The 26233-nt window shown below is 33.8% G+C and overlaps 1 protein-coding gene across 4 annotated transcripts in view; it reads left to right on the top strand.

Moving 5' to 3' along the window:
• pitpnb (phosphatidylinositol transfer protein, beta) overlaps nt 1-23076 on the top strand; it is a 41752-nt gene extending 18676 nt beyond the window's left edge. Inside the window, exons 6-12 of one of the 4 annotated variants that reach the window (NM_001328435.1) lie at nt 2164-2238; nt 2336-2419; nt 8522-8599; nt 8688-8798; nt 11238-11360; nt 15385-15473; nt 21050-22902. In NM_001328435.1, the coding sequence (NP_001315364.1) occupies nt 2164-2238; nt 2336-2419; nt 8522-8599; nt 8688-8798; nt 11238-11360; nt 15385-15432 (519 nt within the window). In that variant the 3' untranslated portion in view covers nt 15433-15473; nt 21050-22902. Of the gene's footprint in view, nt 1-2163; nt 2239-2335; nt 2420-8521; nt 8600-8687; nt 8799-11237; nt 11361-15384; nt 15474-21049 lie in introns of all 4 variants that reach the window. The other 3 variants (XM_073913630.1, NM_200920.2, XM_073913629.1) reach the window with 3 other exon arrangements.
• The last annotated feature ends 3157 nt before the right edge of the window (nt 23077-26233 follow it).

Raw genomic sequence — 26233 nt, forward strand, 5'->3', positions numbered from 1 at the left:
CTAAACATCACAGCTCTGTCTTTTAGCAATTTCCATTGATTTATAAATAAAAATAAATATTAGTGAATATTAAAATACCAATGTTTATATACACTATGTATAAAACAAATCCTAAAAAAAAAAAATCTAAACACTATTAAAAAGGGTCATGAACTGCAAAATCTGCTTTCACTTGAGCTTTTGATAAATTAGAGATCATCACTTTAAAATAATATCCAGTAAATTTCAGACCTGAAGTCGTCCTTGTTAATGAAATAAAAGCTTTTATTGCCACCAGGCCAATAAAACGGCAGATTATGGATCCACAGTTTCACATTCAATTTTAATTGAGAGCTCACAGGACAACTAGGCCAGATATATATTTCTGAAGAGAACAGATGAACACAGAGAGTGCGTTTATAGCAGTTATGGAATATATTAAAATCAGAATCGTTGGCTTGGTTGAAATGCAAAATGAAACGCAAACAGCAGCACCCTAAACGCATACTAGTTATACCTGCTGCACTTTTGTGAAAGGCACAATATAATTGTTTATATGGTTTGACCACAAATGACCACACTGGAAAGTATTGTAGGCACTATTGTACAAATAGAAATTAATTGCAACATCAACCCACACTTAAGAAAATATTTAGGCCTAACAAATAAGATTTATCTATTCTCATTGCATATACAATTTCCACCCATTTGGATTACATACTTTTAACATAATTGAACTAATATACTTTGTGATTTGATATCTGTTAGACAAACATAAATGAAACGAATAAGAACAAGATTTATGTAATAACTAAAAAAAATCCAATGTGTTTTTAAATGCTTTTATTGTGTGGAGTATGGAGCTGCATCAATTCAGCCCCCCGGATATTAAGTAAACCAATCTCATAGAATAGGCATTTTCTACAGCTAGATATATTTAAACTGTATTCATATATTTTATCTGATTAAATGTAATCGTATTGGATTTTTAACTCATTTAGATCGATTCTAAGAAATCTTAGAACTTAAAAAAACTGACTAAATAAAATCAAAATAGTACAAATAGTTTATAATAAACTTCATGATTCATTTTTTTTACTGCAAACATATATGAAAGTCCTTTTTTTATTGTTTTAAATCAGTAATGACCAAACTGTTTATTCTAAATACCAAATTGGTCAGTGGACTGTTGCCATTGGCTTTAGGTTGACACACTTGTATTTATTGAAGAAGGATGTACAAACATGTAGCCAATGCCTCACTCACCATAAAGCATGTTTCATTAGTATGTGAAGTTTTCACGACTACAAGACAAGATTTTTATATTGAGAGCATCATGAATAGATGTTTTTTTTTTAATCCTCAGGAAGAATTTTAAATTACGTATAATTTAAACTTAATTGTTTTATCAATTTGAATAAATATAAGTAAATAAACAAATAAATACCTCTAGATTTTGATGTTATTTAAAATTAAGTGAAAAGTGAAACTCAGACAACAGAATAAAATAATTTTTAAAGATCCACTTCATGACCCCTTTAAAAAAATCACTAGAGTTAATTTTATGATTCATTAGTTCAATTAATTAAAAATACCTTTTGATTACTGAAATTGTAACCATTGAAAAAGTCCAAATGGAAAAAAAAAAAGTTAGACCAGTTTATGTGTATTTGCTTTGGTTCAGCACACTAAACATAATGCCAGTTTGCTTAGAGTATAGCTGTTTTATTTGGAACATGTTCCTTTTGGCATTAAAGCCGGTTTAAAAACATGCAGTTTGGACTATTCTGAAACTGTTGAAGTTCGGGACACTTTATTTGGTCACACTTTGCAAAAAAGTTTCATTAGTTCAAGTATTTACTAACATTAATTATGAACAATACTTATTGCATTAATTAATAATAGTAATTGTAACCGTATAGTAATTGCATTTTCATTAACTAACATGAACAAATACTGCAATGCATTGTTCAGTGTTTGATAATGTTAGCAAATGCATTAACTAACATTAATTAATGCGACCTTATTGTAAATCGTTACTAAAGTGTTGCTCTTTCATTTTTAAAAACCTACACTTCAATTGAATGTGATATTTGCATTGCATGTGCAGCTAGACCACAGTTTAAAATAGGTTAGGCCGCTGTGTGATGAAACTTCAACCTAAATCTAACTGTTTCTTCTCAGAATGAATACATGAAAGATGACTTCATGATTAAAATTGAAACGTGGCACAAACCTGACACGGGCGCTTTAGAGAATGTGAGTAACTGATTCTTTGTCGTTTGATGTTTCGAGTTCTTGTGCAATCTCATGATCTAGCAAATATGACTTTTGTGTTGTTTTTGCACATTGCCAGGTACATGATTTGGATCCCATCACGTGGAAGACAGTGGAGGTCGTGCATATCGATATAGCTGACCGGTCTCAGGTTGAACCTGGGGTGAGTTCTCTCCTCTGTGATTAGTGCATCATGTTTATTGTTGCACACACTATTTGTGCTTTTACATAACACTGACCACTTTGACTATAATGCTCATAGACTGTCCCTGCTGGTTATCCTGTGGTCGTCTGTCATGCAAAAATACGAAATAATTTACATGACTCGGCCTTATTCTGCAAATCTAAGGGTGCTTTCTTATCTGTAGTTTGCTTCATTTGCTCCGTACCAAGTGCAATAAATGATACATTGTTGCATCTTCTGCCATCTTTGGGTCGTTTTCACACCACACTGATTGCTTTGGTCCGAACCAGTTGAAACGAACCAAAATGCAGTCATCTGAAAAAATCAACATCTCTCAATGGCCAGATGTTTTTGAACTTATTTCCTAAACTGCTTATTGATTGGTCAGAATTCACATGAGGGAAAATGCCAGTGAACTCCCGCAGGTAAACAAAACCTTTTACTCTGGAGGGACGACTGCGCTGGCTGATTGTATCCCTGCTTTAGACAAACTATACATTACGAAAATGATTTCTCCCCTCTTTGGGATGGAACCACGAGGCGACGTTCATTCACAGAACGCAAGTTTCTGGAGGGCACATAAATCTGCAGAAGTGAGAGCAGATAAGAAGGAGCAAAGCCAGAAGTCGCTTTCTAAGCAAACATCAGAGCTTTGAATTTGATGCGAGCAGCAACTGGCAGCCAGTGCAAACGGATGAGCAGCGGAGTGACATGTGTAAATATATTAATATTTATGTATTATTTGCAATGCAATATTGTCTTTTAATACAAGCTGTAAGATATATAAACTTTACCTGCTCAATACCTGTTGAAACGAACCAAAATGCTGTCATCTGACAAAATCAACATCTCTCAATGGCCAGATGTTGTTGAACTTATTTCCTAAACTGCTTATTGATTGGTCAGAATTCACGTGCAGGAAAATGCCAGTGAACTCCCGCAGGTAAACAAAACCTTTTACTCTGGAGGGACGACTGCGCTGGCTGATTGTATCCCTGCTTTAGACAAACTATACATTACGAAAATGAAGTGCGGCCGCGGCCGGAAAACTGTTTAATGCATCACTCGTCACTTCATTAGGAGGAGTGAATTAGTTTAGCTAAACTGCGACATGGTCATCTTGCGTAAATATTACCAACGATCCATCAGGTAATGTTCCCCCCTCTCTCTCTCTCTGTTGGTAAAGCGCTGTCAACAAATATTTTTCCTCCATATCCCATAATGCACAGCGCATCGGCCTATGGCAGCTGAATTAGTCCAAAACGCGCAGTACTTTTTGCGGTTGGACCTGTTTTAGTACGGATCATATTCTCATTACAAACGAACCGCTCCAGGGTTCATTTGAAAGCGTACCGAGACCACCTCTTCAAGCAGGTCTCGGTACGCATATTTGGTCCGCTTTTGGTGCGCACTCGAGTATGATTGCTGTATTCTCACCTGCCCAAACTAACCGCACCAAAAGGGGAAACGAACTCTAGTGCGATTCCGTCGAACTAAATAAGGCAGGTGTGAAAGCACCCTAATAGAGATTTTGGCTTTGGATAAGTGTATGTGATTTTTTTTTTTGGTAAAAGCATCTGCTGAATCAATAAGATGGCAAACAGAAGTGGGCTGCACGTGTGTGTATGTATGAAATTGAAAAAAACTTGTTGGTAATAGTACATTAGGGGTGTGAATCTACACTGGTCTCACGGTTCGGTTACGGCTATGATGCCATCGATTCGGTTCAATTCGATATCTCGATGAATCACGGTGCATTGATGATGCTTTCCATGCATTATTAGATTTCTACTTCACAACACAAGAATTTTTTTTATTAAAATCTACATTTACATTTAGTCATTTAGCAGACGCTTTTATCCAAAGCGACTTACAAATGAGGACAAGGAAGCAATTTATACAACTATAAGAGCAACAATGAATAAGTGCTGTAGGCGAGTTTCAGGTCTGTAAAGTGTAAGAAGCAAAACTTTAGTCATTTTTTATTACTATTTTTTTTATTGTAGTACTGTTAGCGGTGGAGCCAGAGAGGCAATTGCAGATTAGTAAGGAAAATGGAGACTAAATAGTTGAGATTTTAGTCGTTTCTTGACAGCGAGTGACTCTGCCGTTCTGATGCAGTCCGGGAGTTCATTCCACCAACTGGGCAGATTGAACGCGAGAGTTCGGGAAAGTGATTTCTTCCCTCTTTGGGATGGAACCACGAGGCGACGTTCATTCACAGAACGCAAGTTTCTGGAGGGCACATACATCTGCAGAAGTGAGAGCAGATAAGAAGGAGCAAAGCCAGAAGTCGCTTTGTAAGCAAACATCAGAGCTTTGAATTTGATGCGAGCAGCAACTGGCAGCCAGTGCAAACGGATGAGCAGCGGAGTGACATGTGTAAATATATTAATATTTATGTACTATTTGCAATGCAATATTTTCTTTTAATACAAGCAGTAAGATATATAAACTTTACCTGCTCAAGTAAAACACTCTTTTCGAACGTTTCAAACAAAACACATGCACAGAAGACAACATGAGCATTTATAGGAAATAAACTCGTAAATATTATCCCACTTCCTTTTTGAGCGCTGTCGTACACCCTATGATTCATAATGTCTTCACCCGCTCAACAGAAAGGGCTGGGATTGGCTTTAGAAATGAAAGCACTGTTCACGATGACGAGTGACGCGGGAAGAACAGCAGCGGTTACAGTCTATATGCGCATAATACGCGGTTATGACAGGAAATCCGTAACAGACACAGTGGAGAACTCGCAACTCACGCACGTTCGTGTCTGAATCCACAAGTATCGCTTTAACAGCCAAAAAGTTAGCTCACAAACAGGCCAGCGCAGTGGGTCAGATGTCCAAAGTGTGTGTGAGAGACAGAGGCAGAGATGGATCTCTCCTTAGTAGTGAAATAGCGGCTCGTGTGCTGTGTCTTTTTTTAGTGTCAATGAAAAACTCACAAGCAGCTGAACTGTGCATACTTATCTACCTTTTAAGTAGTTGGACTGTTTTATTTATTCGCCCTTGCCTCCTTCACCATATTATTCTACTTCGACATTGCGCATAGGAGATTAACGACGTCAGTATGTAATAACCGGTTGTGATCTATTACTGAACCGATATCGAATTGTCCCCATCTGCATCGCAATTAATTTTAACACTCCTATAGTACATGCAGTGTTTATAATGAAGAGATATGTGATAAATTAAGTATCATGCCAAACAGTCTGCCAATGAAGTAGGCAAAATAATTTAGTTTTTTTCTTTTGATATAAGATTATGTTGCTCACCCCATTGGCAGATTATTTTGCTTGTTTTAAGGAAAAACGTACTTAATTTTGGCATGTTATTTTTTAAAACGACATTGTTTTGCTTTTTTCTTGATTTAAGTATTTTTAGATATTTGGACTAGAAAGAAAAAAAATGTGCAGTGTAATGTATATGCACAAATATAATATATAATATAGTATAGTTTTCTATTGAAAATATTAATTTAAGCGATAGACTTGTGAAGGGTGTACTCGTATTACCTGTTTGTTGTAGTATGATCATTACATGTATAAATGACCAAAAAAGCTAATAAGACTAGCATTTCTCAGGTGAAATGAAGTCTGATGATAATTTTGAAAAACGTTTTTGATCTATTATTTATGTTATAAAATCATCTTCGACTCTAAATGCGCCGCAATGTGCTGTGATTTTAGATTGCCTAATCTTTATTCTGCACAGTATTTAGACAGTGTGTGTAACTCGGGTTTCAGCCTTTAGCCTGAGAGTTACATAAGGATTAGGGTAGAGTGACATTAGTGTGAACCATTGCCCTTCTAACCTACATTACTCGAGGTTCACTAATTTACTAATATGCTGCCTTATCTCTATTGTGTCCTGAGCCTTCTGAAAGTGATATATTTGTTTTCATATTTACTCTTCAAATTGGTCTGTTTGAAGCTGTTGACAACCCAATCCTCAGGATCAAACAACAACAAATATCAGCTGAAATAAATAAGTCAAAATGTGTTTCCATGTGACCTAGTGCCGAGTATATAAATGCAGCTGCGTCAGTTTGACTGGAGTCCAGTTTTGTGGTGTGTTGTCAGCTAGCAGGAGTGCATCGGTTTGTCTGCCACTCTTCACATCCTGCTGACCTGCTCGTTGTGGAGCGCTGAAATGAATATAATTCTCAAGCCCGAGTACTTTTATTCTTTGTATCTTTAATTGGTTAAGTGGATCAGTCCTGCTTCAGGTTAATCCGTATTCCCATATGCTCACGGTTCTCAGTTCTGAGGTTTGAGAGATTAAAAGGTAGTGTGCGAGTGGGTGAAAGTGGCTTTTTTTTTTAAATAGCTTCAATCGTTGTTGACCTTTTAGCAACTTGTTTTGATCCTGAACTTCTCAAATATAATTTTCTGTAAATGATTATTTAATTGCTGTTAATTAAACAGCGTTTATGTAATTAGTAATTCATATAATATTTAATATCTACCAGTTTAGATCAAATAGTAAAAACGTCTTGTCCAAAAGAACATTTTTTTTAAGCAACATTCTGTGGCTTCTGAAATATCAAGACATAAATGTAAATCTCATTGTTAAATATAGTAATGATGGATAAAATTATTTATTAATGATTATTGCTTTGCATTTTTTTAAAACACATTTTGTAAAATATGAATGTCTTTTAATCGGTTTTTTATTAGGCAAACGGTCCCTAATTTAAAAAAAAAAATACTTGCAAGGTGGCGGTCCATTTGTGAAAGCAGAAATGGAGGCGAAACCGATTAGAGAGAAACTTAAAAAAAGGAGAAGCGTGGGAGTGTTTTAGTGAAGTTGTTAACGAAGATGAATCAAGTGCAGGGTATATGTAATATGCAACGGCTCTATGGTGTTGTATGTAAATGAAAGCCAAAAGACCGGTACCTCAAATATGAAACATCATGCTAAATTGAAAGCATAACATAGCTGGCGTTTAGGATGAAGTGGCACTGTTTTTGTTATTTTTCTTGCTGTAACAAACTTTTGTATATATACACACACACACACATACACGCCCCCCTTTGATTTTATTATTTTTTTCTTTTTAAATATTTCTTAAATGATGTTTAACAGAGCAAGGAAATTTTCACAGTATGTCTGAAAATATTTTTTCTTCTGGAGAAAATCTTATTTGTTTTTCTCTCAGCTAAAATTAAAGCAGCTTTTAATTTTGTTAAAACCATTTTAAGGACATGATTATTAGCCCCTTTAAGCTATATTTTTTTCAATAGTCTACAGAATAAAACCATCGTTATACAATAACTTGCCTAATTACAATAACCTGCCTAGTTAACCTAATTAACCTAGTTAAGCCTTTAAATGTGACTTTAAGCTGTATAGAAATGTCTAAATAGGGTCAATCATTTTTCAAATGTAATTTCAATATTATTCAAATGATGTTTAATGGAGCTAGGAGTTTTTACACCGTTTTAACATTTTTTTTTTGTCCTGTTTTTTTAGCGTTTTTTTTTTTTTTTTTTTTTTTTTTTTTTTTTTTTTACATTTTAAGGACAATATTACCCCCAAAAGTAATATATTTTTTATATTGTCTACAGAACAAGCCATTGTTATGATGATTTGCCTGATTACCCTAACTTGCACAATTGACCTAGTTAAGCCTTTAAATGTCACTTTAAGCTGAATACGAGTGTCTTTAAAAACATCTTGTCAAATATTATTTACTGTCATCATGGCAAAGATTAAACAAATCAGTTATTAGAAATGAGTTATTAAAACTATTATGTTACATGTTTCATTACGTTAAACAGAAATTGGGGAAAAATGTACAGGGGCGGTAAAAATTCAGGTGGGCTAATAGTTTTGACATCATCTGTATATGTATCCTTGTTTATTTGTTTCAAAAATGAATTTTAAAAATAAATAACTACAACATAATTACTGTACTATATTTTTTATCAAGCAGAGTGCGAATGAAATGCAAAAATTGAGCTAAATATATGCATAAAAATATATAAATTTGTATGAGATACATATTCGTGCCAATTGTGGAGGAATATTAGTAAACTGAAAGTAACTCAAACTTTCCATCTCTCAGGATTATAAGCCAGAAGAGGACCCGGAAATCTTTCACTCAGAGAAAACAGGTCGGGGACCTTTAGGACCGGACTGGAAGGTGAGCAAATTCATTAATCTATCAGAGATTTGAGCTTCTTGTTAAGTTCATGTTTTGTAAAGATTATATGTGATTTCTCTCTGAACAGAAAGAGCTGTTGGCCAAGCCGGACAGTCCTCGTATGTGTGCATACAAACTAGTCACTGTCAAGTTCAAGTGGTGGGGCCTTCAAACCAAAATAGAAAACTTCATACACAAGGTTTGTTATTTTGTTACATTTTTTTTTTTTTTAGAATATAATAATTATAATATATTATTATATTACATTGTTTTTAATAAGGTCTTACAACAGCTTTGTTTGTTATATATATGTGTGTATGTATATATATATATGTATATGTGTGTATATATATATATATATATATATATATATATATATATATATATATATATATATATATATATATATATATATGTGTATATATATATATATATATGTATATATATATGTATATATATATATGTATATGTATATATATATATGTATATATATATATGTATATGTATATATATATATGTATATGTATATATATATATGTATATATATATATATATATGTATATATATATGTGTATATATATATATATATGTATGTATATATATATATATATATATATATATATATATATATATATATGTATATATATATGTATATATGTATATGTATATATGTATATGTATATATATATATATATATATATATATATATATATATATATATATATATATATATATATATATATATATATATGTATATATATATATATATGTATATATATATATATATATATATATATATATATATATATATATATATATATATATATATATATATATATATATATATATATATATATATAAAGATTTTTAGTCTTGCTCCTTGTTTATTTGTCCCATTCAACAGTTTGTGTATTGATAATTATAATAATGATATGTTATTATTATAGTTTTTTTAAATAAAGTTATATAATAATGTCTAGCAACAGCTTTATTTGTTATGATAAAAAAGATGTCTGTGCATTCTTAGTCTTATTCCATATTTATTTGTCTCACATTAATGATATTTGGATTATTATATTTAATATTATTATTATTATTGTTATATTAAGTAGTTTGATAATAATATTTTATAATAAGGTGTCACAACAGCTTTGTTTGTTATAAAAAAGATTTTTAGTCTAACTCCATGTTTATTTGTCCCACATTAATGATATTATTATTATTTTATTTTTTTATTTTTCTTATTATATTAAATAGTTTGATAATAATATTTTATAATAGGGTCTTACAACAGCTTTGCTTTGGAAAAAAAAAAGATATCAGTGCGATTTAGGTCCATTTATAAAAGTGCCATTCAACAGTTTGTGTATTTATAATTATAAAAATGATATATTATTAATATATTGCATTGTTTTTTTAATAGTTATATAATAAGATCTTACAACAGCTTTGTTTGATACAAAAAATAGAGCTCAGTGCATAAAAAAATATGCCAGTGAAATCTTAGTCAAGTGTGTTTATTTGTCCCATGAAATAGTTTGTGTATTTATAATTACAATGAAAAAATAATATTGTTATTACAACAACTTTTTTTGTCATGAAAAAATGTATGTGCAGTCTTAAGGCCTGTTCACAGCGGGATGCTTTTGCTTGCATTTTCCGTTGACGTTTATTGCCTCATAACTAAATAAAGGGCGGCAATTTAATCATGTACACCAACACGCAAAACGGCAGGCGTAAAAACGTCATTTTTAAAGAAACGCCTCATGCTCGTTCTTTTTTTTTCTCCACCAATCAGATTGGCACTTTTGTTCACGTGCACGGAGCTGCTGAAGTTACAGTAAACAGCACTTGGAGGCGCTCAAGCACAAAACTGTCAATGTGAGCGCACATTGATGAAGATGCCCAGTGGCGATATAAACGTGGAGCTGCTTTTTGCACTGGTTATCAATGATCATTTCTTCATAGCTAGAGTTGGAGCTGCTACTTGCACCATCCATGCTTGTTCAAATCACCAGTAACTTTAACAACAAGCGTGTCAACTTTCTGCCCTCTTCTTTGTTACAAGCAAGTGTCAGAAGCTTAAAGTTGTTTAGCGCCATCTAACGTCAGTGAGTGCTTTTGCATACTCTTTTGCTCGACGGTTGTGAAAATCGCTCGGGTTTGAATTCGGAAAAACACAAACGAAAAGCGTCCCGGTGTGTACGAGCCTTTAGTCTAGTTCTGTTTATTTGTCCCATTCAAAGGTCTGTGTATTATTAATTATTAATATAATAATATAATAAATATAATAATAATAATAATAATATATTGTATTGTTTCATAATACTATTTTATAGTAAGGTATTACAACAGTTTTATTGAAAAAAAATGTCAGTGAATTCTTAGTCTAGTTCTGTGTTTATTTGTCTCAATCAACAGTTTGTGTATTAATAATAAACAAATAATAATGTATTATTATATTGAATTGTTTTATAATAATGTTTTATAATAAGGTCTTATAACTGCTTTGTTTATGAAAAATGAAGATATCAGTGCATGTTTAGTCTGGTTCAGTGTTTATTATTATTATTTTTGTTATTATTATTATTATTAGTATTATTTCTTTATAGTATATATTTTTCTTTTTTACTTTTAGCAAGAGAAAAGAATCTTCACCAACTTTCACCGTCAGCTGTTCTGTTGGATCGACAACTGGGTTGAGCTCACCATGGAGGACATTCGCAGGATGGAGGAAGAGACGCAGCGAGAGCTGGAGGAGGTGAGAATGATGTTTGCACAGAAAGCATGTATAGTCATTCCCACCCATTATTTATTGGCAGATATTCTTATTTCCAGCTGGTCAGATCATAAAACGCTATTCCTTCCATTTTGCAGTCCATTCATGAATGCTTTTAAAGGGTCAAGGATGCATTTTTTTCTGAGCCAAGTGACTTAATAGTGTCTTTTTTTACTGACCTGATTTAATATCAAACCTCATAAATTAAAAAAAAAATATATATATATATATATATATATATATATATTTATATATATATATATATATATATATATATATATATATATATATATATATATATAAAATATTTAATGACTAGGATATTACTGGCTTTTTACATTTTAGTTCAAACAATGGTTAAAAAAAATTATTTCAATTTGACCATTTTAATGCAAATATAGACAGGGAAAGTAGATGGTTGCGATGGTGTTTATTCTTGGTTTTAAATTCAAACTGAATCTTACAATTAGGCCTGCACCATTAATCATTAAACCTGAAATTACGGTTTGAAAAGCTGCGATTTATTTAGTTTATTATGCTGTGCTTAAATAGCTGTAAATAGCTGCGTGAACATTTGAGTTTACTCGCTTCATTTGCGCGTCAAACCTTGCTTCATTCGCATGTCAAATGCACATCAGAACAGGATGATGGTGGTGATGGGCAGGGCTTCTGTCTGCCCGAAGACTCTAGCTTCATAGCTAAATGGCTAACATGGATTTTATGAAGAAAATAACAGTGTTTATGTGCTTTATGAAGACTGAAAAACTGCGTCGATACGTTTAGGGTCGTGTCTGAGTCCACTACATCCTTTCAGAGGTGCATCCAGCTCTGTGAGCTCATAAACTCCTTCAGAAACTGAACTTGGATGATGGAGGCTTTCAGCGGTGCTTCTGACTGAGCCAAGCCCAGTTTGATGAACTGTTGTCGGTGAAGGGTGGAGGATTTCCCTCAGAACACCTACAACAGGTTCTACGTCACAATCACGCCCCCACAAGAGCAAGCTTCTGATTGGTTAACGCGGCGCGAATGTCCGCTGAAGTTCAGATTTTCGAACTCGAGAGATTCACGCGAAACGCTCGTTAAGCGCGTCAAACTAGCAAAACGCTCAATTCGCCCCGCGCCATCCGCGCAATTTGCATAATTCGCGCCGCAGGATGTCTATTCACGTTTGCATTGACTTAACATGTAAATCCCTCGCGCTTGACGCGTGTTCCGCGTCTGGTGTGAACGCAGCATCACTTTGTACAGGGAGGTTAAAGCAGTACTGGTTGATCCAGACACACAAGCGTGTGTGCTGAACGGATTTTCTCTACCACATCTATCATGGGTCAGCTGTGATTACTAGGGATGTAACGATTTACTGTGAGCTGGTTGAAAATCGATTTAAATACGTGACTTTACTTCGGTAGAAGTGTTGAATGAATCACGATACATGTTTTGAACCAAGAAAAAAGGTTAATTTCAAACCCTGCGACTGGTTAAAACCAGTGGTGATGAGGTCTTAATGTATGCAAAGAGTCTTAAAGGTGTTAAAAGCTATTGAATTTCAATCCTTGATTCATTTATATACCCTCTGTAAGTATATATGGCCCTAGATTAACTCCATAAAAAAATGTTTTTAAATAAACAGTAGTACTTTGATTATTAATCCTCTTTATGTCTTAATCCCCTTTAGTCTTTCTTATGTCCTACTAAAACCACCACATAAAACCTGCAGCTCTTTGAAGTTATAATAAATTGCGTTTTAAATTGACTGATAAAAAACTGATAAATCGCAATTAGTTTTTTGTTTTTCTCAAATCGTGCAGCCCTACTTACAATTATAGCTGTAGGTCAGTGTGCTATTACAAAAACACTGAGTAAAGACTATTTAATAGTGTACATGCACAAGCTGTACATCATCAGCCTCCAGCACACATCTGGACCATTTTTATAGCGTAACGTGGGCGTTTATATGTGTGGAATAAAATGTTAGTACCTGTAATATTAGCACCAGGGGTCATAATTTGACTGTAGACATAAAATAGTAGGGTCTGTATTTGAATTGACTACTGGACTCGGTTCTTGAAGGGGTTACAGATTTCAGCTCGTTCTGATTTTTCATTATTATTATTCTTTTTCTCTCCGCTGGTTACTCCTGGCAAAGTGCTAATATTCTCTATTTTCAGTTGTGTGTTTTTGTTGAACGCGTACCAGCTCAAGTGTATAGTATTTGGCCCAGATTCTTTCCTCTACCCAGTAAATATGACGATCCAACGGCACGCAGTCTCTCCAAACTCTGACACGCTCTGTGATCACTTTAAGCATGCAGCCAAAGAAAACCACAAACTCCTCACTGCCTGGGAAATATCGATCAATACATTCTCATCCAAATCCCGAAGGCGTAGTCGCTTATTAGTTTTATTCTGCAGCGGTGGCTTTGCCAAGACCAATAAAGTGATGGCTTAACCGTCAACCCATCAGTCATGTTAAAAGTTCTATCTTTCTTCTAACCGGTTGATCTTTAATTGCCTTCTGTTGTAAAGACTGGCATTTTTTAAGCGGTTTGTATATGTAGCAAGACATTATATTAAACAAACAGCTTTTTTTTTGTACTTGCTACTGTCCAGTTGCCAGGAGAAAGTATGTATTTGGACTAATATTTGATGAATCAAGTTTACTTTGGCTTTGCAGGGCTTTACAGAAACCTTCCAGGGTATATATTTTTCAAAAACCTCATTTATGGAAATGATGGTGAAAATGTTTCCAGAGAGGATTATGTCAACGTTAACCCATTCACTGCCACTTTGCTGACACAGACGTTTGTTAAAATGGGGAATTCCCTTTATAAAAGTATAGTTATAGTTTATTTTACCTGATGAATTATGTTTCTTTTAGTGTGGCTGAAATGAAAGCAACTTTAAAATTTTTATAATTTTGTTTTCATTGAAACAATGTTATTGGCTACAGAAGGAACTACTGTTTTGTAATAATTGGTAATAATCGAATTAACCTAATTTGCCTAGCTAACCTGATTAAAGTAGTTAGATCTTTAAATGGCACTTTAAGCTTAATAGCTAGTAAAATATTTTGTAGTACTGTCATAATGACAAAGGCAAAATTAGTATTAGATATATATATATATATATATATATATATATATATATATATATATATATATATATATATATATATATATATATATATATATATTAGGGATGCAACAATACAGTTAGCCCACGATTCAATACATACCTTGGTTTTTTTAACATGGGGTTTGGTTCTCATGGCTTTACACGCGTGTTTTTATTTTATTTTATAGGCAATAGGAATAGTAAGAGGTTAAGGAGAAAAAACAAATACAATTTATTGCAATACTCATTTTGTTTTACTTAAAAGCCACGAAAAGTACACTAGCTCCTAGTGTATTGTGATAAAATGAACACTGAAATCTCACAGCTTTTGGTAGCCCATGTACAAACTGGGCAACACGTAAAATCCTACACTTTAAAAATAATCATACATATGAAGTTAATAAAGATAAATTGGACATTTCAAATAAACATATTTGTACTTAAGTAAAAATAAATGAACCATCTTAATTATTTTGGTGCTGAAATGACAACAAGTCACTATATATATATATATATATATATATATATATATATATATATATATATATATATATATATATATATATATATATATATATATTGTTCACATTTTAAGATTAGAAGACTGAAGGGTAAGAGATCTCTCAGTATTTCTCACTACTTTACGAAAATTAACCCAGAAAAAGCCAAAGCATTTAGTTTATTTATTTAGTTTAAAAGCATTTTGGCGTCCCAGCTTTATATTCATAGACCTCTATTAAAAGGTGGATCCCTGTAAATAAATACGACATTGTATTGTCCCTGTTTTCTTCCATATGCTTCATGTTCTATTATTTCCTATTTGACACTTACCCTCTAGGTGGACAGGTTAACCAAGTGGTAAGATCGCACCTAATGGCATGTTTTGTTTCTAGATGCGTCAAAAAGGAAACGTACGAGGCACAACAGCATCTGAAGAGTAGCCGAATCCTTTTTAGTAACCAGAGGCAGGTGATGAGATTGTGTAAGTGGTGCAGGGGGAAAGAAGTGTGTCCCGTCACACATTCATTTCTCACGTTCCTTTCATCTGCCGCCGCCGACTAACCCATCGCTTTCTCTGCCATCATTTCAGCTAACCACAACTAACTCTTCTTCTTCTTGTGTTCTCCTTAAACTGACGTGTGGACGAATGTAACCCGAGTAAAAGTGTTAGTCATTTCAGACAAACTCTTGGCTGAACCGCCCAATTGCGTTCGCTCAGGCCAGAGGAAAATAGTGCCTCAACGGCTCAAATTAAAAGCAGGTGTATGCAGCTCCTTGAAAAAAACTCCTCTGCAAGTTATAATGGTTTTAGACTCCAGTTGAAAGGTAGAGGTTTTTTTTTTTTCTGAGGCGTTCTTGATGTTTGAAGCAAGTTTGGTGGCCAATTTTTGTAGCTTCCAAACGCTGCGTTTTTCTGTTGAGTTCTTGATCTTCTCTCTAAATGGACACAGGCTGCAATGTTTATGAAATGGCCATCTTTTTTTTTCAGTTTTCTGTGTACAACAAAATGCAGTAATTTACTTGCCATTGTGTTTTTCCAAACACCTATAATTTGCTTTCTTTCATGGAGGTTTTTTTGAAGCATCTCCATACTCATTTTCTATATGGTGCACACAAACTAAGAGTGACCACTTACTATCGAGGTTTTCCCAAAAAAACAAAAAACAAAAAACTTGTATTTACTATTTACAAACTTTATTATTATTTATTTATTGACTCTATTTATTAACTTTAGTTATGTATTTAAAGGGGACCTATTGTTCTGAATAGGGAAGAGCCGTATTCCATTAGAGTTTTGAATCATCCACCATGGTGAGTGTTTATTGCTCCACCTCTTTTGAAATGAGGGCTGAGAGTACAATCTCATTTGAATTTAAAGCGACAGTCACCAAAATGGCACAGTTTGGATCAAAGTCTAAAAGGGCTGGGTTCAGAGAGTTATAAAAAATGTTTGTGGCTTATTTTTGCACTGAAACTTTACATGCACATTTTTTAGGCTGTGTGAACTGGAAGTTTATTTAGATGGCTGTTTCTCAATACAAGGTACACAAAGTTCGGACTTGTGTTTTTGGAAGTTCAGACTTTCCAAGTTCAGAATTAGAAAAACAAACTTCCGAACACCCATATCGCAATGCTACGAGAGTGATATTGCATTTATACGACAGTTCGATGGCATAATTGTGTATGTAATAAAGAAAATCAAACACGAGTCAGTGCTGATCTTCTTATGCGTTCTCAAATTGCTGAAGTGCGATTTAGTGCGTTTATGTAACGAGTATGTCTCCAGCATTTATTAGATTTGCTAGGAATATTTATAATGTCTCCGGTATGAATGCGTCCTGAAGTGAAACGGCTATACGTCATGTTTGCTGGCCTCTCACATCACGCATCTGTCAGTCATCCAGTCAGTCAGTAAGTAACCTTAAAGGGTAAACAAATAAGGCACAGCACTACTACGGTTAGAGAAAAGTTTGCGCTGTTATAATTCACTTACCTTTTAATATGTTTTGGTGCGATTTATTACCCGCTATTAAAAATAAAATGTTTTGAATGAGAGTAATGTAGCCGTGGCGGGATGAATCTTGGTGTGGCGCCCCTCAATGAAAGAATAAATGTAGCGGAAACCATGCAAGTCTCAACAACCCTTTTGTATAAGGAACTACTTCCACCATTTGTTCACATCTACAGCTGACAGTCAAAACGGCAGAAACCATAGTTACTTTACCAACGTAATAGTACTAGAACTAGTGTTCGAATTATGTCTACGTGATGACAAAACAGATGACTTTGCTCACATTTTAAGATTAGAAGACTGAACGGCATGAGATCTCCCAGTATTTTTCACTATTTCACAAAAATGTACCCAGAAAAAGCCAAAGCAAGGCAAACATTACTAGATTACGATGGTATAAATACAACAATATAAAATACAAAGGAAAAAGTTTGACATAGAATGTAACTTAACTGTTTTATAATGATTTGTTCAGCTTTAGTTTTAAATTCACAGAGTATGCGAGGACACAAGTCAGGTACTACTTTAAATGGAATGGCAGTGTACTTTATAACATCACTTATCTCACCATGGATTCATTGGTTTTACTGTACATTAACAATAAAATGATTCAATTGTATAAAGTATGGCCTTATATTTAAAACTATATTAATATTGTGAATAAATATTTTTGATTTAAGAAAATATAAACAGGTTATTATACACAGACTCCTGCATAATAAATTACAATGGACATTATACAAGTATGCAGTAAAACAATAGGTCACATACTGTACACTGTCACAGTGTCACATACTGTATTCATAAGGTGTAATTCACCCAGAAATGTCATATCTGTCTTCATGTAATGATGTATTTGCGGCTACGAGCTGACCACGAGCTGTTTGTTTACTGCCGAGAATGCTTACGCACGCCAGTGACGGCTACTTTAGTTAACACAACCTGCATAGGCTGTGAATAACAGGTAATAAAGTTGTAAATAACGTTCAGTTTGTTGCACAGAGCAATTGTTTGAGAGCTGCGCTTAAAGAATGATTTGCATATGTGTGTTTTTATCACAATGATGGCAGCCGTGAGCCGCACTCGGAAGTGAAAATGAAACTGGCCGCACATCATTTAAATGATCGTTTCGCATTTTACAGTTACGATTACAAGCGTTTGATATGTTTTGTCTTTCATAGCTAACACACAGTGTTGTGCATGAAAATAAATGTTTAACTGTCAGTATAACTACTGTAGACTACAGTATATAATGTTGAATATAATGCAAGAGGAAATCTGATCATGACAAATGTCTGATTTTACCAGGGAAAACAAATGGTCTAATAATGTTGTCAATGACAAATGACAAGCACATGTCTCAAACATAATAATTCAACTTAATAATTATGAATAGTTGTATTTAGATGTCATCATTTTACTGTGAATTAACAAACAGGACATATTGAAAGTCTGTTCAAGTCCACCATAACGACTGTACAAAATGTAGCGTTTTAAGCAATGGTAGACCTACACATAGGCTTGACATTGTTGTTGCACCATTTGAGAATTAATAATATTAATAGCCTACTCGTATTAACCTTTATTTAACATCTAAAGAATCGTGAGAAAATCGTGATCTTGATTTTAAGCCAAAAGAAATTCATGATTCATATTTTAGCCACAATCGTGCAGCCCTTGTCATATTGATGAGTTCCTATTTGAATATTCTTTCATTTTGTTGAAACAAGAAGCCTCAATGTTTTGTTAACTTTTTGTAGGGAAACGACAGAAGGGTAAATGAAAACAAAGCTTTTGATTTCATGTGAACTATTCCTTTATTTTGCTTTTGGTCATATGTGTTGAACATCTTGAGTCGCGTGTTGATCTAGCAGAATTTCTGTAAGGCATTTATGAAGTTCATTTTATAGACTTTTTCTTCTCGAGAGAAATTCAGCGCCTGTCGAGAGTCAGAACGGAGAACAGCCGCTTCATATTTGTGTTTTTTTCCCTCCCTCTGTGTTTGGCTCTGCTGTAAAACGATCTGGAAGAGATGAGACTCTCCTCAGCCGCTCTTTCCAAGCGTCTCTGCCCGATTATGTTTTTTTTTCTCTCTCTTTCTCATTTCTCTTCATTGCTTCTTCCATGCACTGTGTTCTTGGTTTCTAATCACCGCTTTTGTGTTTGTTGATTTTTCCACAAGTGTGTTCGCACTCCGCACATGTGAGCATGTTTCTGCTCTCTTTGATTTGAGTGAGCGTGCGTTCAAACACGTGTGAGTGTGGACAAAAAAAATCACCTACAATGAATTGAATTCACATGGTATACTAACCTGGTGCAATTTTGGTAACAATGTAACAAGTTCACGGCTGTGCAGAACTTTGGCGTTTTCTAAGGCATTATTAACTAATTGCATGTCCTAAATGTTTCTACTTTTATGTCTGTCATTTCATTTAAATTGTTTATATGTACTCAAGGTACCGACAGGGTCATGGAATTTTTGAAATATCATGGACTTTGAAATAGTGTTTTCCAGACATTGGAAATCAGGAAGTTTACACTACCTGACAAAAGTCTTATCGTTGATCCCAGTTGTAAGAGTAACAAATAATGACTAGTTGATTGTTTGGAAAATTGGCAGAAGGTAGATTTTTCCCATGAATCATCTGTTGAGCTGCATCCCAATCATCACCAATACTGCAGAAGACCTGTTAGAACCCACATAAACCCAAGATTTCTTCAGAAATCAGTCAAGTTTGGTGAAGGAAAAATCATGGTTTGGGGTTACATTCATATTGGGGCGTGCGAGAGATCTGCAGAATGGATGGCAACATCAACAGCCTGAGGTATCAAGACATTTGTGCTGCCCATTACATTACAAACCACAAGAGAGGGTAAATTCTTCAGCAGGATAGTGCTCCTCATACTTGAGAGTTCCTGAAAGCAAAGAAGGTCAAGCTGCTCTAGGGTTGGCCCGCCTAGTCATCAGAGAGTCAGAAACAATATTCATTCATTTTCCACTGCAGCATGAATTTATATTCTATACTGGACAGTATTTCTGTTAAGTGACAAGACTTTTGTCTATAAGCAAGGTCTTACATTTTGGTCCTACTTAAAAATTTAAAATGAAGGCATGATCATATTTTATTGTGGTAAAATAAGCGTAATTAAGAGGCTTTTGCCGTTCATATAAGCCACTTCTGATACCAAATGATCTACTAGAAGTCAAGTTATTTGTTGTTCCCAAAACTTGCCAACAAGACTTTTGTCAGGTACTGTATATAATTGTAAAAAAAAAAAAATATATATATATATATATATATATATATTTATGTATTTATATATATATATATATATATATATATATATATATATATATATATATATATATATATATATATATATWTTTATATATATATATATATATATATATATATATATATTTATATATATATATATATATATATATATATATATATATTTTATATATACATATATATATATGTATATATATTTATATATGTATATATATATATATTTTTATATATGTATGTATATATGTATATATTTATATATATGTATATATGTATATATTTATATATATGTATATATATGTATATATATATATATATATATATATATATATATATATATATATATATATGTATATATATATATATATATATATATATATATATATATATATATATATATGTATATATATATATATATATATATATATATATATATATATATATATATATATATATATATATATATATATATATATATATATATATATATATATGTATATATATATATATATATATATATATATATATATATATATATATAAATAAATAAATATATTTATTGTCCAAGGCATGCAAAATTAGAGATTTGCTTGTCATTTAAAATTTTACCTCTCATTTATCAGAGCATTATGAAATGCCTAATTAGTAGCAATTGAATAATTTGTTGATTTATTTATTTTTAGGTTGAACTCGAGCATGTATAAAAATGTTTTTGAATATGTTTTTTAATGGTTGCTGTTTTCATTCTTGTAGCTTCGTAAAACTGGTCAGGTTCGAGGCACCAGTGCTGCTCACGAACAATGAGGCAAAACTTCAAGAAATCTTCTACGATGACGAAAGACATCAAGACCGCATCCAACCAAACCAGCCAGCGGCAACGCCGTCCTCCACCAGACTTCAGAATGACACAACGATCAGTAGTACTGTAAAACAGGTGGACACACTTTTTCACTGGACTAGACTTGACCTGTTTTCTAGATTCAGGCCGAGTGTCCCAGTGACTGTTAACACTTTAAGACTTTTAGAAATGTCAGATTATTGCTGTTTGGTTGTGTTATTCCATCTCAGAAAAAAAAAAAAATTTTAATTTTGGCAGGCATCGGACCAATTGTTTGTTTCTGTTTGGTTTTTATCTGTTTGTAACGGTTCACGTCTTTTCTTTTCTGTTTTTAATTTCCCCCCTGATAAAGCACTTCTTTTTGGTTTCTTTGAAATTTTAAATCACGGTTAAGAGGGTTTTTATTTCTGTAGTTGGCGTTATCAGTTTAGTCCTGCCTATCATGTCTTGTTTTTGTAGGAAAAGGTGCAACGCTACTGCACAGCATGCACATGTGTGCACACAAACACACATCCACCTCGCAGAATACTTTTCAAAGCAAGTGGCTTTTGCATGAGCTCAGGCATGTTCTTATTAGCGGCTGTTTTTTGGAGGGTCTCCGAGACCCTTCAACTGAAGCAACCCCTCAGGACTCACCCAAAATCCAGACTAATTACTAGAGCAAATCTATGCTGCTGCTGCTTTTTTACTTTCAGAGTTGCTTTTAGGCCCGGCCAAGTGCTTTTATATCGCTAATCTACCTGTAATTCTCTCAGGGTTCCCACAGTCACAGCAAACACCTGGAGATATCAGGGAAAAGTTGTGATTTCCAGGCCTGCTTCATTACACTTAGTATTTAATTTAGCCCCTTGTTGTTTTTAAAGCAAGAATCGCTGTTAAAGTACATATTAGGTTAGGTTGAGCTTAGGTTTTTGTCATTTTTTTGAGGTGTAACTACTTTTCCAGTTGGTTGAATCTCTGGTAACTGACATAACCACATGTGAACGGCGCTTAACTGATCCCCTTTTTGGTTTCCTTGTGCATATTATGCAAATGATACTGGCGTTGTCATGGCGACAAATTTATTCGGTGTCTCTAAACAGGCACAGTCGGTAAGATTCTGTCGCACAAGTCTCATGTTTGTGGCTGTAGTTTTTTATTATGTGCTCTTGAATCATTGAGTCACGCTGCATATTTGCAATATTATTCAAATCGAATACTGTAACTCTATTTTATTTATATTTTTGCTCTACTTTTTTTTTTTTTGGTAAAGCTAACTGGGGAAACTGAAAATTCTCTGTCACATAATGGCAGTAGAAATCATACTGAATCCAGAAACTTTTAATTCAATCAAAAAACTGAAGTTCTTTTAACATAATAGTTGAATGTTAATAAAATACAGCTTTCTTTGAGATCATGTGAGGACACATTTTGGTTCGTTTAGATTTTTAATGAGTAAATAAATGTTAAACATCAGCTCTGCGTATTGTTTTAATTCTTAGTTCACTATGTAATATAATGGTAAAGCAGAAACATAACCTTACTGTAAAGTGTTACCCATTGATTTATATTAAAAATATATATATATATATTTGTATAATGAATATCACTATGATTTTTTTTGGTCTAATTTGATCAAGTGTGGGAACCCTGACCTCTGCACCTGAACGTGTGCATAGACACCTCAAGTGATGCTTAGGACAGTTTAAAGAGCTTGATTTTTGTACTGTTTCTATATCGTACCAGGTCAGAGTTGCAGGACGAGGCTATTCCGTCCTGCTCTCTGGCTGTCCTGCACCAGCTCAGATACAATTCAGCCTAGCAAAAAGAGTCGCCTGACCTCCCCTGTGCAGGGCTGTTTTTTTTTCTTTATTTTTGTTCACAGTAACAGGTTTTTAACGTGTCTCATGTCTATGCTTCTCAGATCTCTGTCCCGCAATTTCAATTACATAAGCTGAGAGTATTGTCGGGTCTGATTTTTTTTTTTTTTTTTTGATCATACTTTGTGGCCAGTGCATTAGTATAATTCTAATACACTGTGAACGATATCTGTAAATTAGCAGTTTTAGCTATTTGTTTGATTACGGATTGCATTATGGGATCTTGATCTTTCTTCTTACAGCTCAGCAGTTCGAACTTTTATTAACATTTTTAATAGTTTAAAGTGATAGTCCAGGGGTGCATTTTCCCAAACAGCGACGTAACTCGCGGCTGAACTATCGTAGTTCGATGCATTGATTAGGAAAAGAACGATTTTTGTAACGAGTGTTTCCAAAAACATATAGTTTCTCTGTCGCAGATCCATCATTTAAACCACAACATTTATAATGTAAAACACCCATAATGATGCTTCAAATGGGGTGGTAACAGCTTCTTTAAAAAAAAAAAACCCATAATTTCTTTGTGCAAATGATACTGTTTTACACACACATGCATTTAAAAAAATCTATATTAGTTTCGGTGAAAACTTGCACTTGCTTTCTATATTAATTAAAATATATGTAAACAGCATGTACTGTATAGGGCAAGGGTGGGCAAACTCGGTCCTGGAGTACCGCTGTCCTGCATAGTTTAGCTCCAACACTAATCAAACACACCTGAACAAGCTCATCAGTGTCTTCAAGATCACTAGAAATCAATTAGCAGGTGTGTTTGATTAGTGTTGGAGTTAATCTGTGGAGGACACCGGCACTCCAGAACCAAGTTTGCCAACCCTTGGTATAGGGCCTGTGTTTCCTTTACAAATATTATTAAGAACATTACATATTTTATTGTGAAACATAAATCACTTACAAAAGCTAACACGTATTCTAACCTCATATATAAATCATATAAATGAATAATGAGGCTATATTTATTAAGAAATGAAATGACATTTTTTTTATTTATTAGGAAATGAATAAATCCTAGTTTAATAATAATATTAATGATGATTATTATTGTTGTTATTATTATTATTATTAGGCAGTATATATATATATATATATATATATATATATATATATATATATATATATATATATATATATATATATATATATATATATATATAAATATTTTTTTTTTAAGTCTACTTTTAATATTTGACACATGCAAACCACCGCAGAAATGTTCTAACCAGATTCTTAATAAATAACTTACTATAAATTAAAAGCATTAATGCATGCTATGTTTTTTGTTTTCACAAGCTTTGGACATGTAACATAAATTCAGCTTTTAAATAATAGGTCACATAGCTTTCGTCATGAGCCACGGCTGTGTTCAAAATGGCATCAATGATTTCAAAGTGCACTGCAAAGGGAGCGTACTTGTAAACATGAAGATCGCTAAAACTGAACTGTAAAAATGTGTTGAAAGCAAATTGCACCTAAGAGAGATGACTTTAATGCTTTTTTAAATAATTCCAAGTTTAAATGTTATAAAAGTTCTAAACAAATAGGGCAAAGGGGGGATAACGGGGACTAGAACACAGCCAGGTCTCAATTTGTGCCATAACACGCCGGATCCAGATCCGGCACCTCTGAAATTTGATCCGGCACCTCATTTTACCAATCCCCCTGCTCAGCCACCCTCCTCCCCCATCCTCTGTTCACTTTCACTTTTCACATCCCCAACCCTCTTCACCTTCGCCCGCGACATCCCCCCACTCTTCACTTTTGTCCTTCGTCTGAGACACCCCTCCATCCTCGGGTAGCATGCCGGATCCGTTACCCTGATCTGTTCCGGGACATCGCAATTCACAAATTAAGCTAGTTACAGCTCTAGAGGTGTAGTTGCAAGCATATTAGTTTGCGAAGTATTTTGCGAATGTTCGTTGGAATGATGGATTTGAATAATGCCAAATCAACAAACTATGTATGCAACGACGCAACTTGCGACCTTGTTTTCAGGTGGTTTTCGGAAACGCACCCCTGGTTGGTATTGTGGTTTACGGTACAAAAAACTGCCAGTACATTTACAGATTTATTTCTTTGCATATTATTTCTTATACATCATATTATTGATTCATTTTCCTTCAGCTTAGTCTCTTTATTCATCAGGGGTTGCCACAGTGGAATGAACCACCAACTTATCCAGCATATGTTTTACACAACGGATGCCCTTCCAGTGGCACTCAGTACTGGGAAACACCCATACACACTCATTCACACACATACCCTACTGCCAATTTAGTTTATTCAATTCATCTTACCGCATGACTGTGGAGCACACAGAGGAAACACATGGAGAACATGCAAACTCCACACAGAAATGCCAGTTGACCTAGCTGGGACTCGAACCAGCAACCTTCTTGCTGTTAGGTGACAGTGCTAACCACTGAGCCACCGTGTTGCCTATGCTGAAAAAAGTGTTGCATGCAGAACTGTTGCAAACAGTTTGTTGAATTTAAACAAATTAGGTTTAATAATGTTCAACTTAATTTGTTTGTTTAAATTCAACACAAATTGTTTACAACCATTTAATGTAAAAAAAATTAAGTAAATCTTCTCAGAATATTTTTTTCAGTGTATTATATTATTTAAAACGACTAAAATTTTGCTAAAAGTCACTTTGTCAAACAGTAGTTTAATTTTCGACACAAAGTCGACAGAGCAAAGATCAAGCTCCCATAATGCAATTCACAACCGTAAATAAACAGAAAAGACAAAATAGGAACACCGTTAATGAACAGATGCCGTTTTCACAGTGTAGTTGGGCTTTCATTGATGGCTGAAGTTTGCACTTGCTTGCAAACTAGTGCCTGATGTCTGCGTCGAAACCTGTAGAATCGTGATCGTCGAGGTAGAATTGCACATTTACGATGACTTTTTGGATCGATTTGCTTCTCATGTCCCTCCTATTTCAAGGTCCACGAATGTTCACACAATCACGCAGCTTGTCAAACGATGGGCTCCTTCATGTAATCAAAACGATGTTACCTGTTTGTTTTCTTTATCAGTCTTGGTGTTCTGATTGGGAGGAAGTCAGGTTCCCCTTCTCTCTTTTTTTTCCCTCCCTTTATGTTTTCTAGATTATAATTAAGCAATCAGTGCACTGACGTCTGTTCACCAGACTTGTCTACAGAAGACTCTCTCGAGTCTCACGGATTGTGTTTACTTTTGTACTCGTACATAGCTTTT

Source organism: Danio rerio, chromosome 10 (genome assembly GCF_049306965.1).
Source record: "Danio rerio strain Tuebingen ecotype United States chromosome 10, GRCz12tu, whole genome shotgun sequence".
Classification (NCBI taxonomy): domain Eukaryota; kingdom Metazoa; phylum Chordata; class Actinopteri; order Cypriniformes; family Danionidae; genus Danio; species Danio rerio.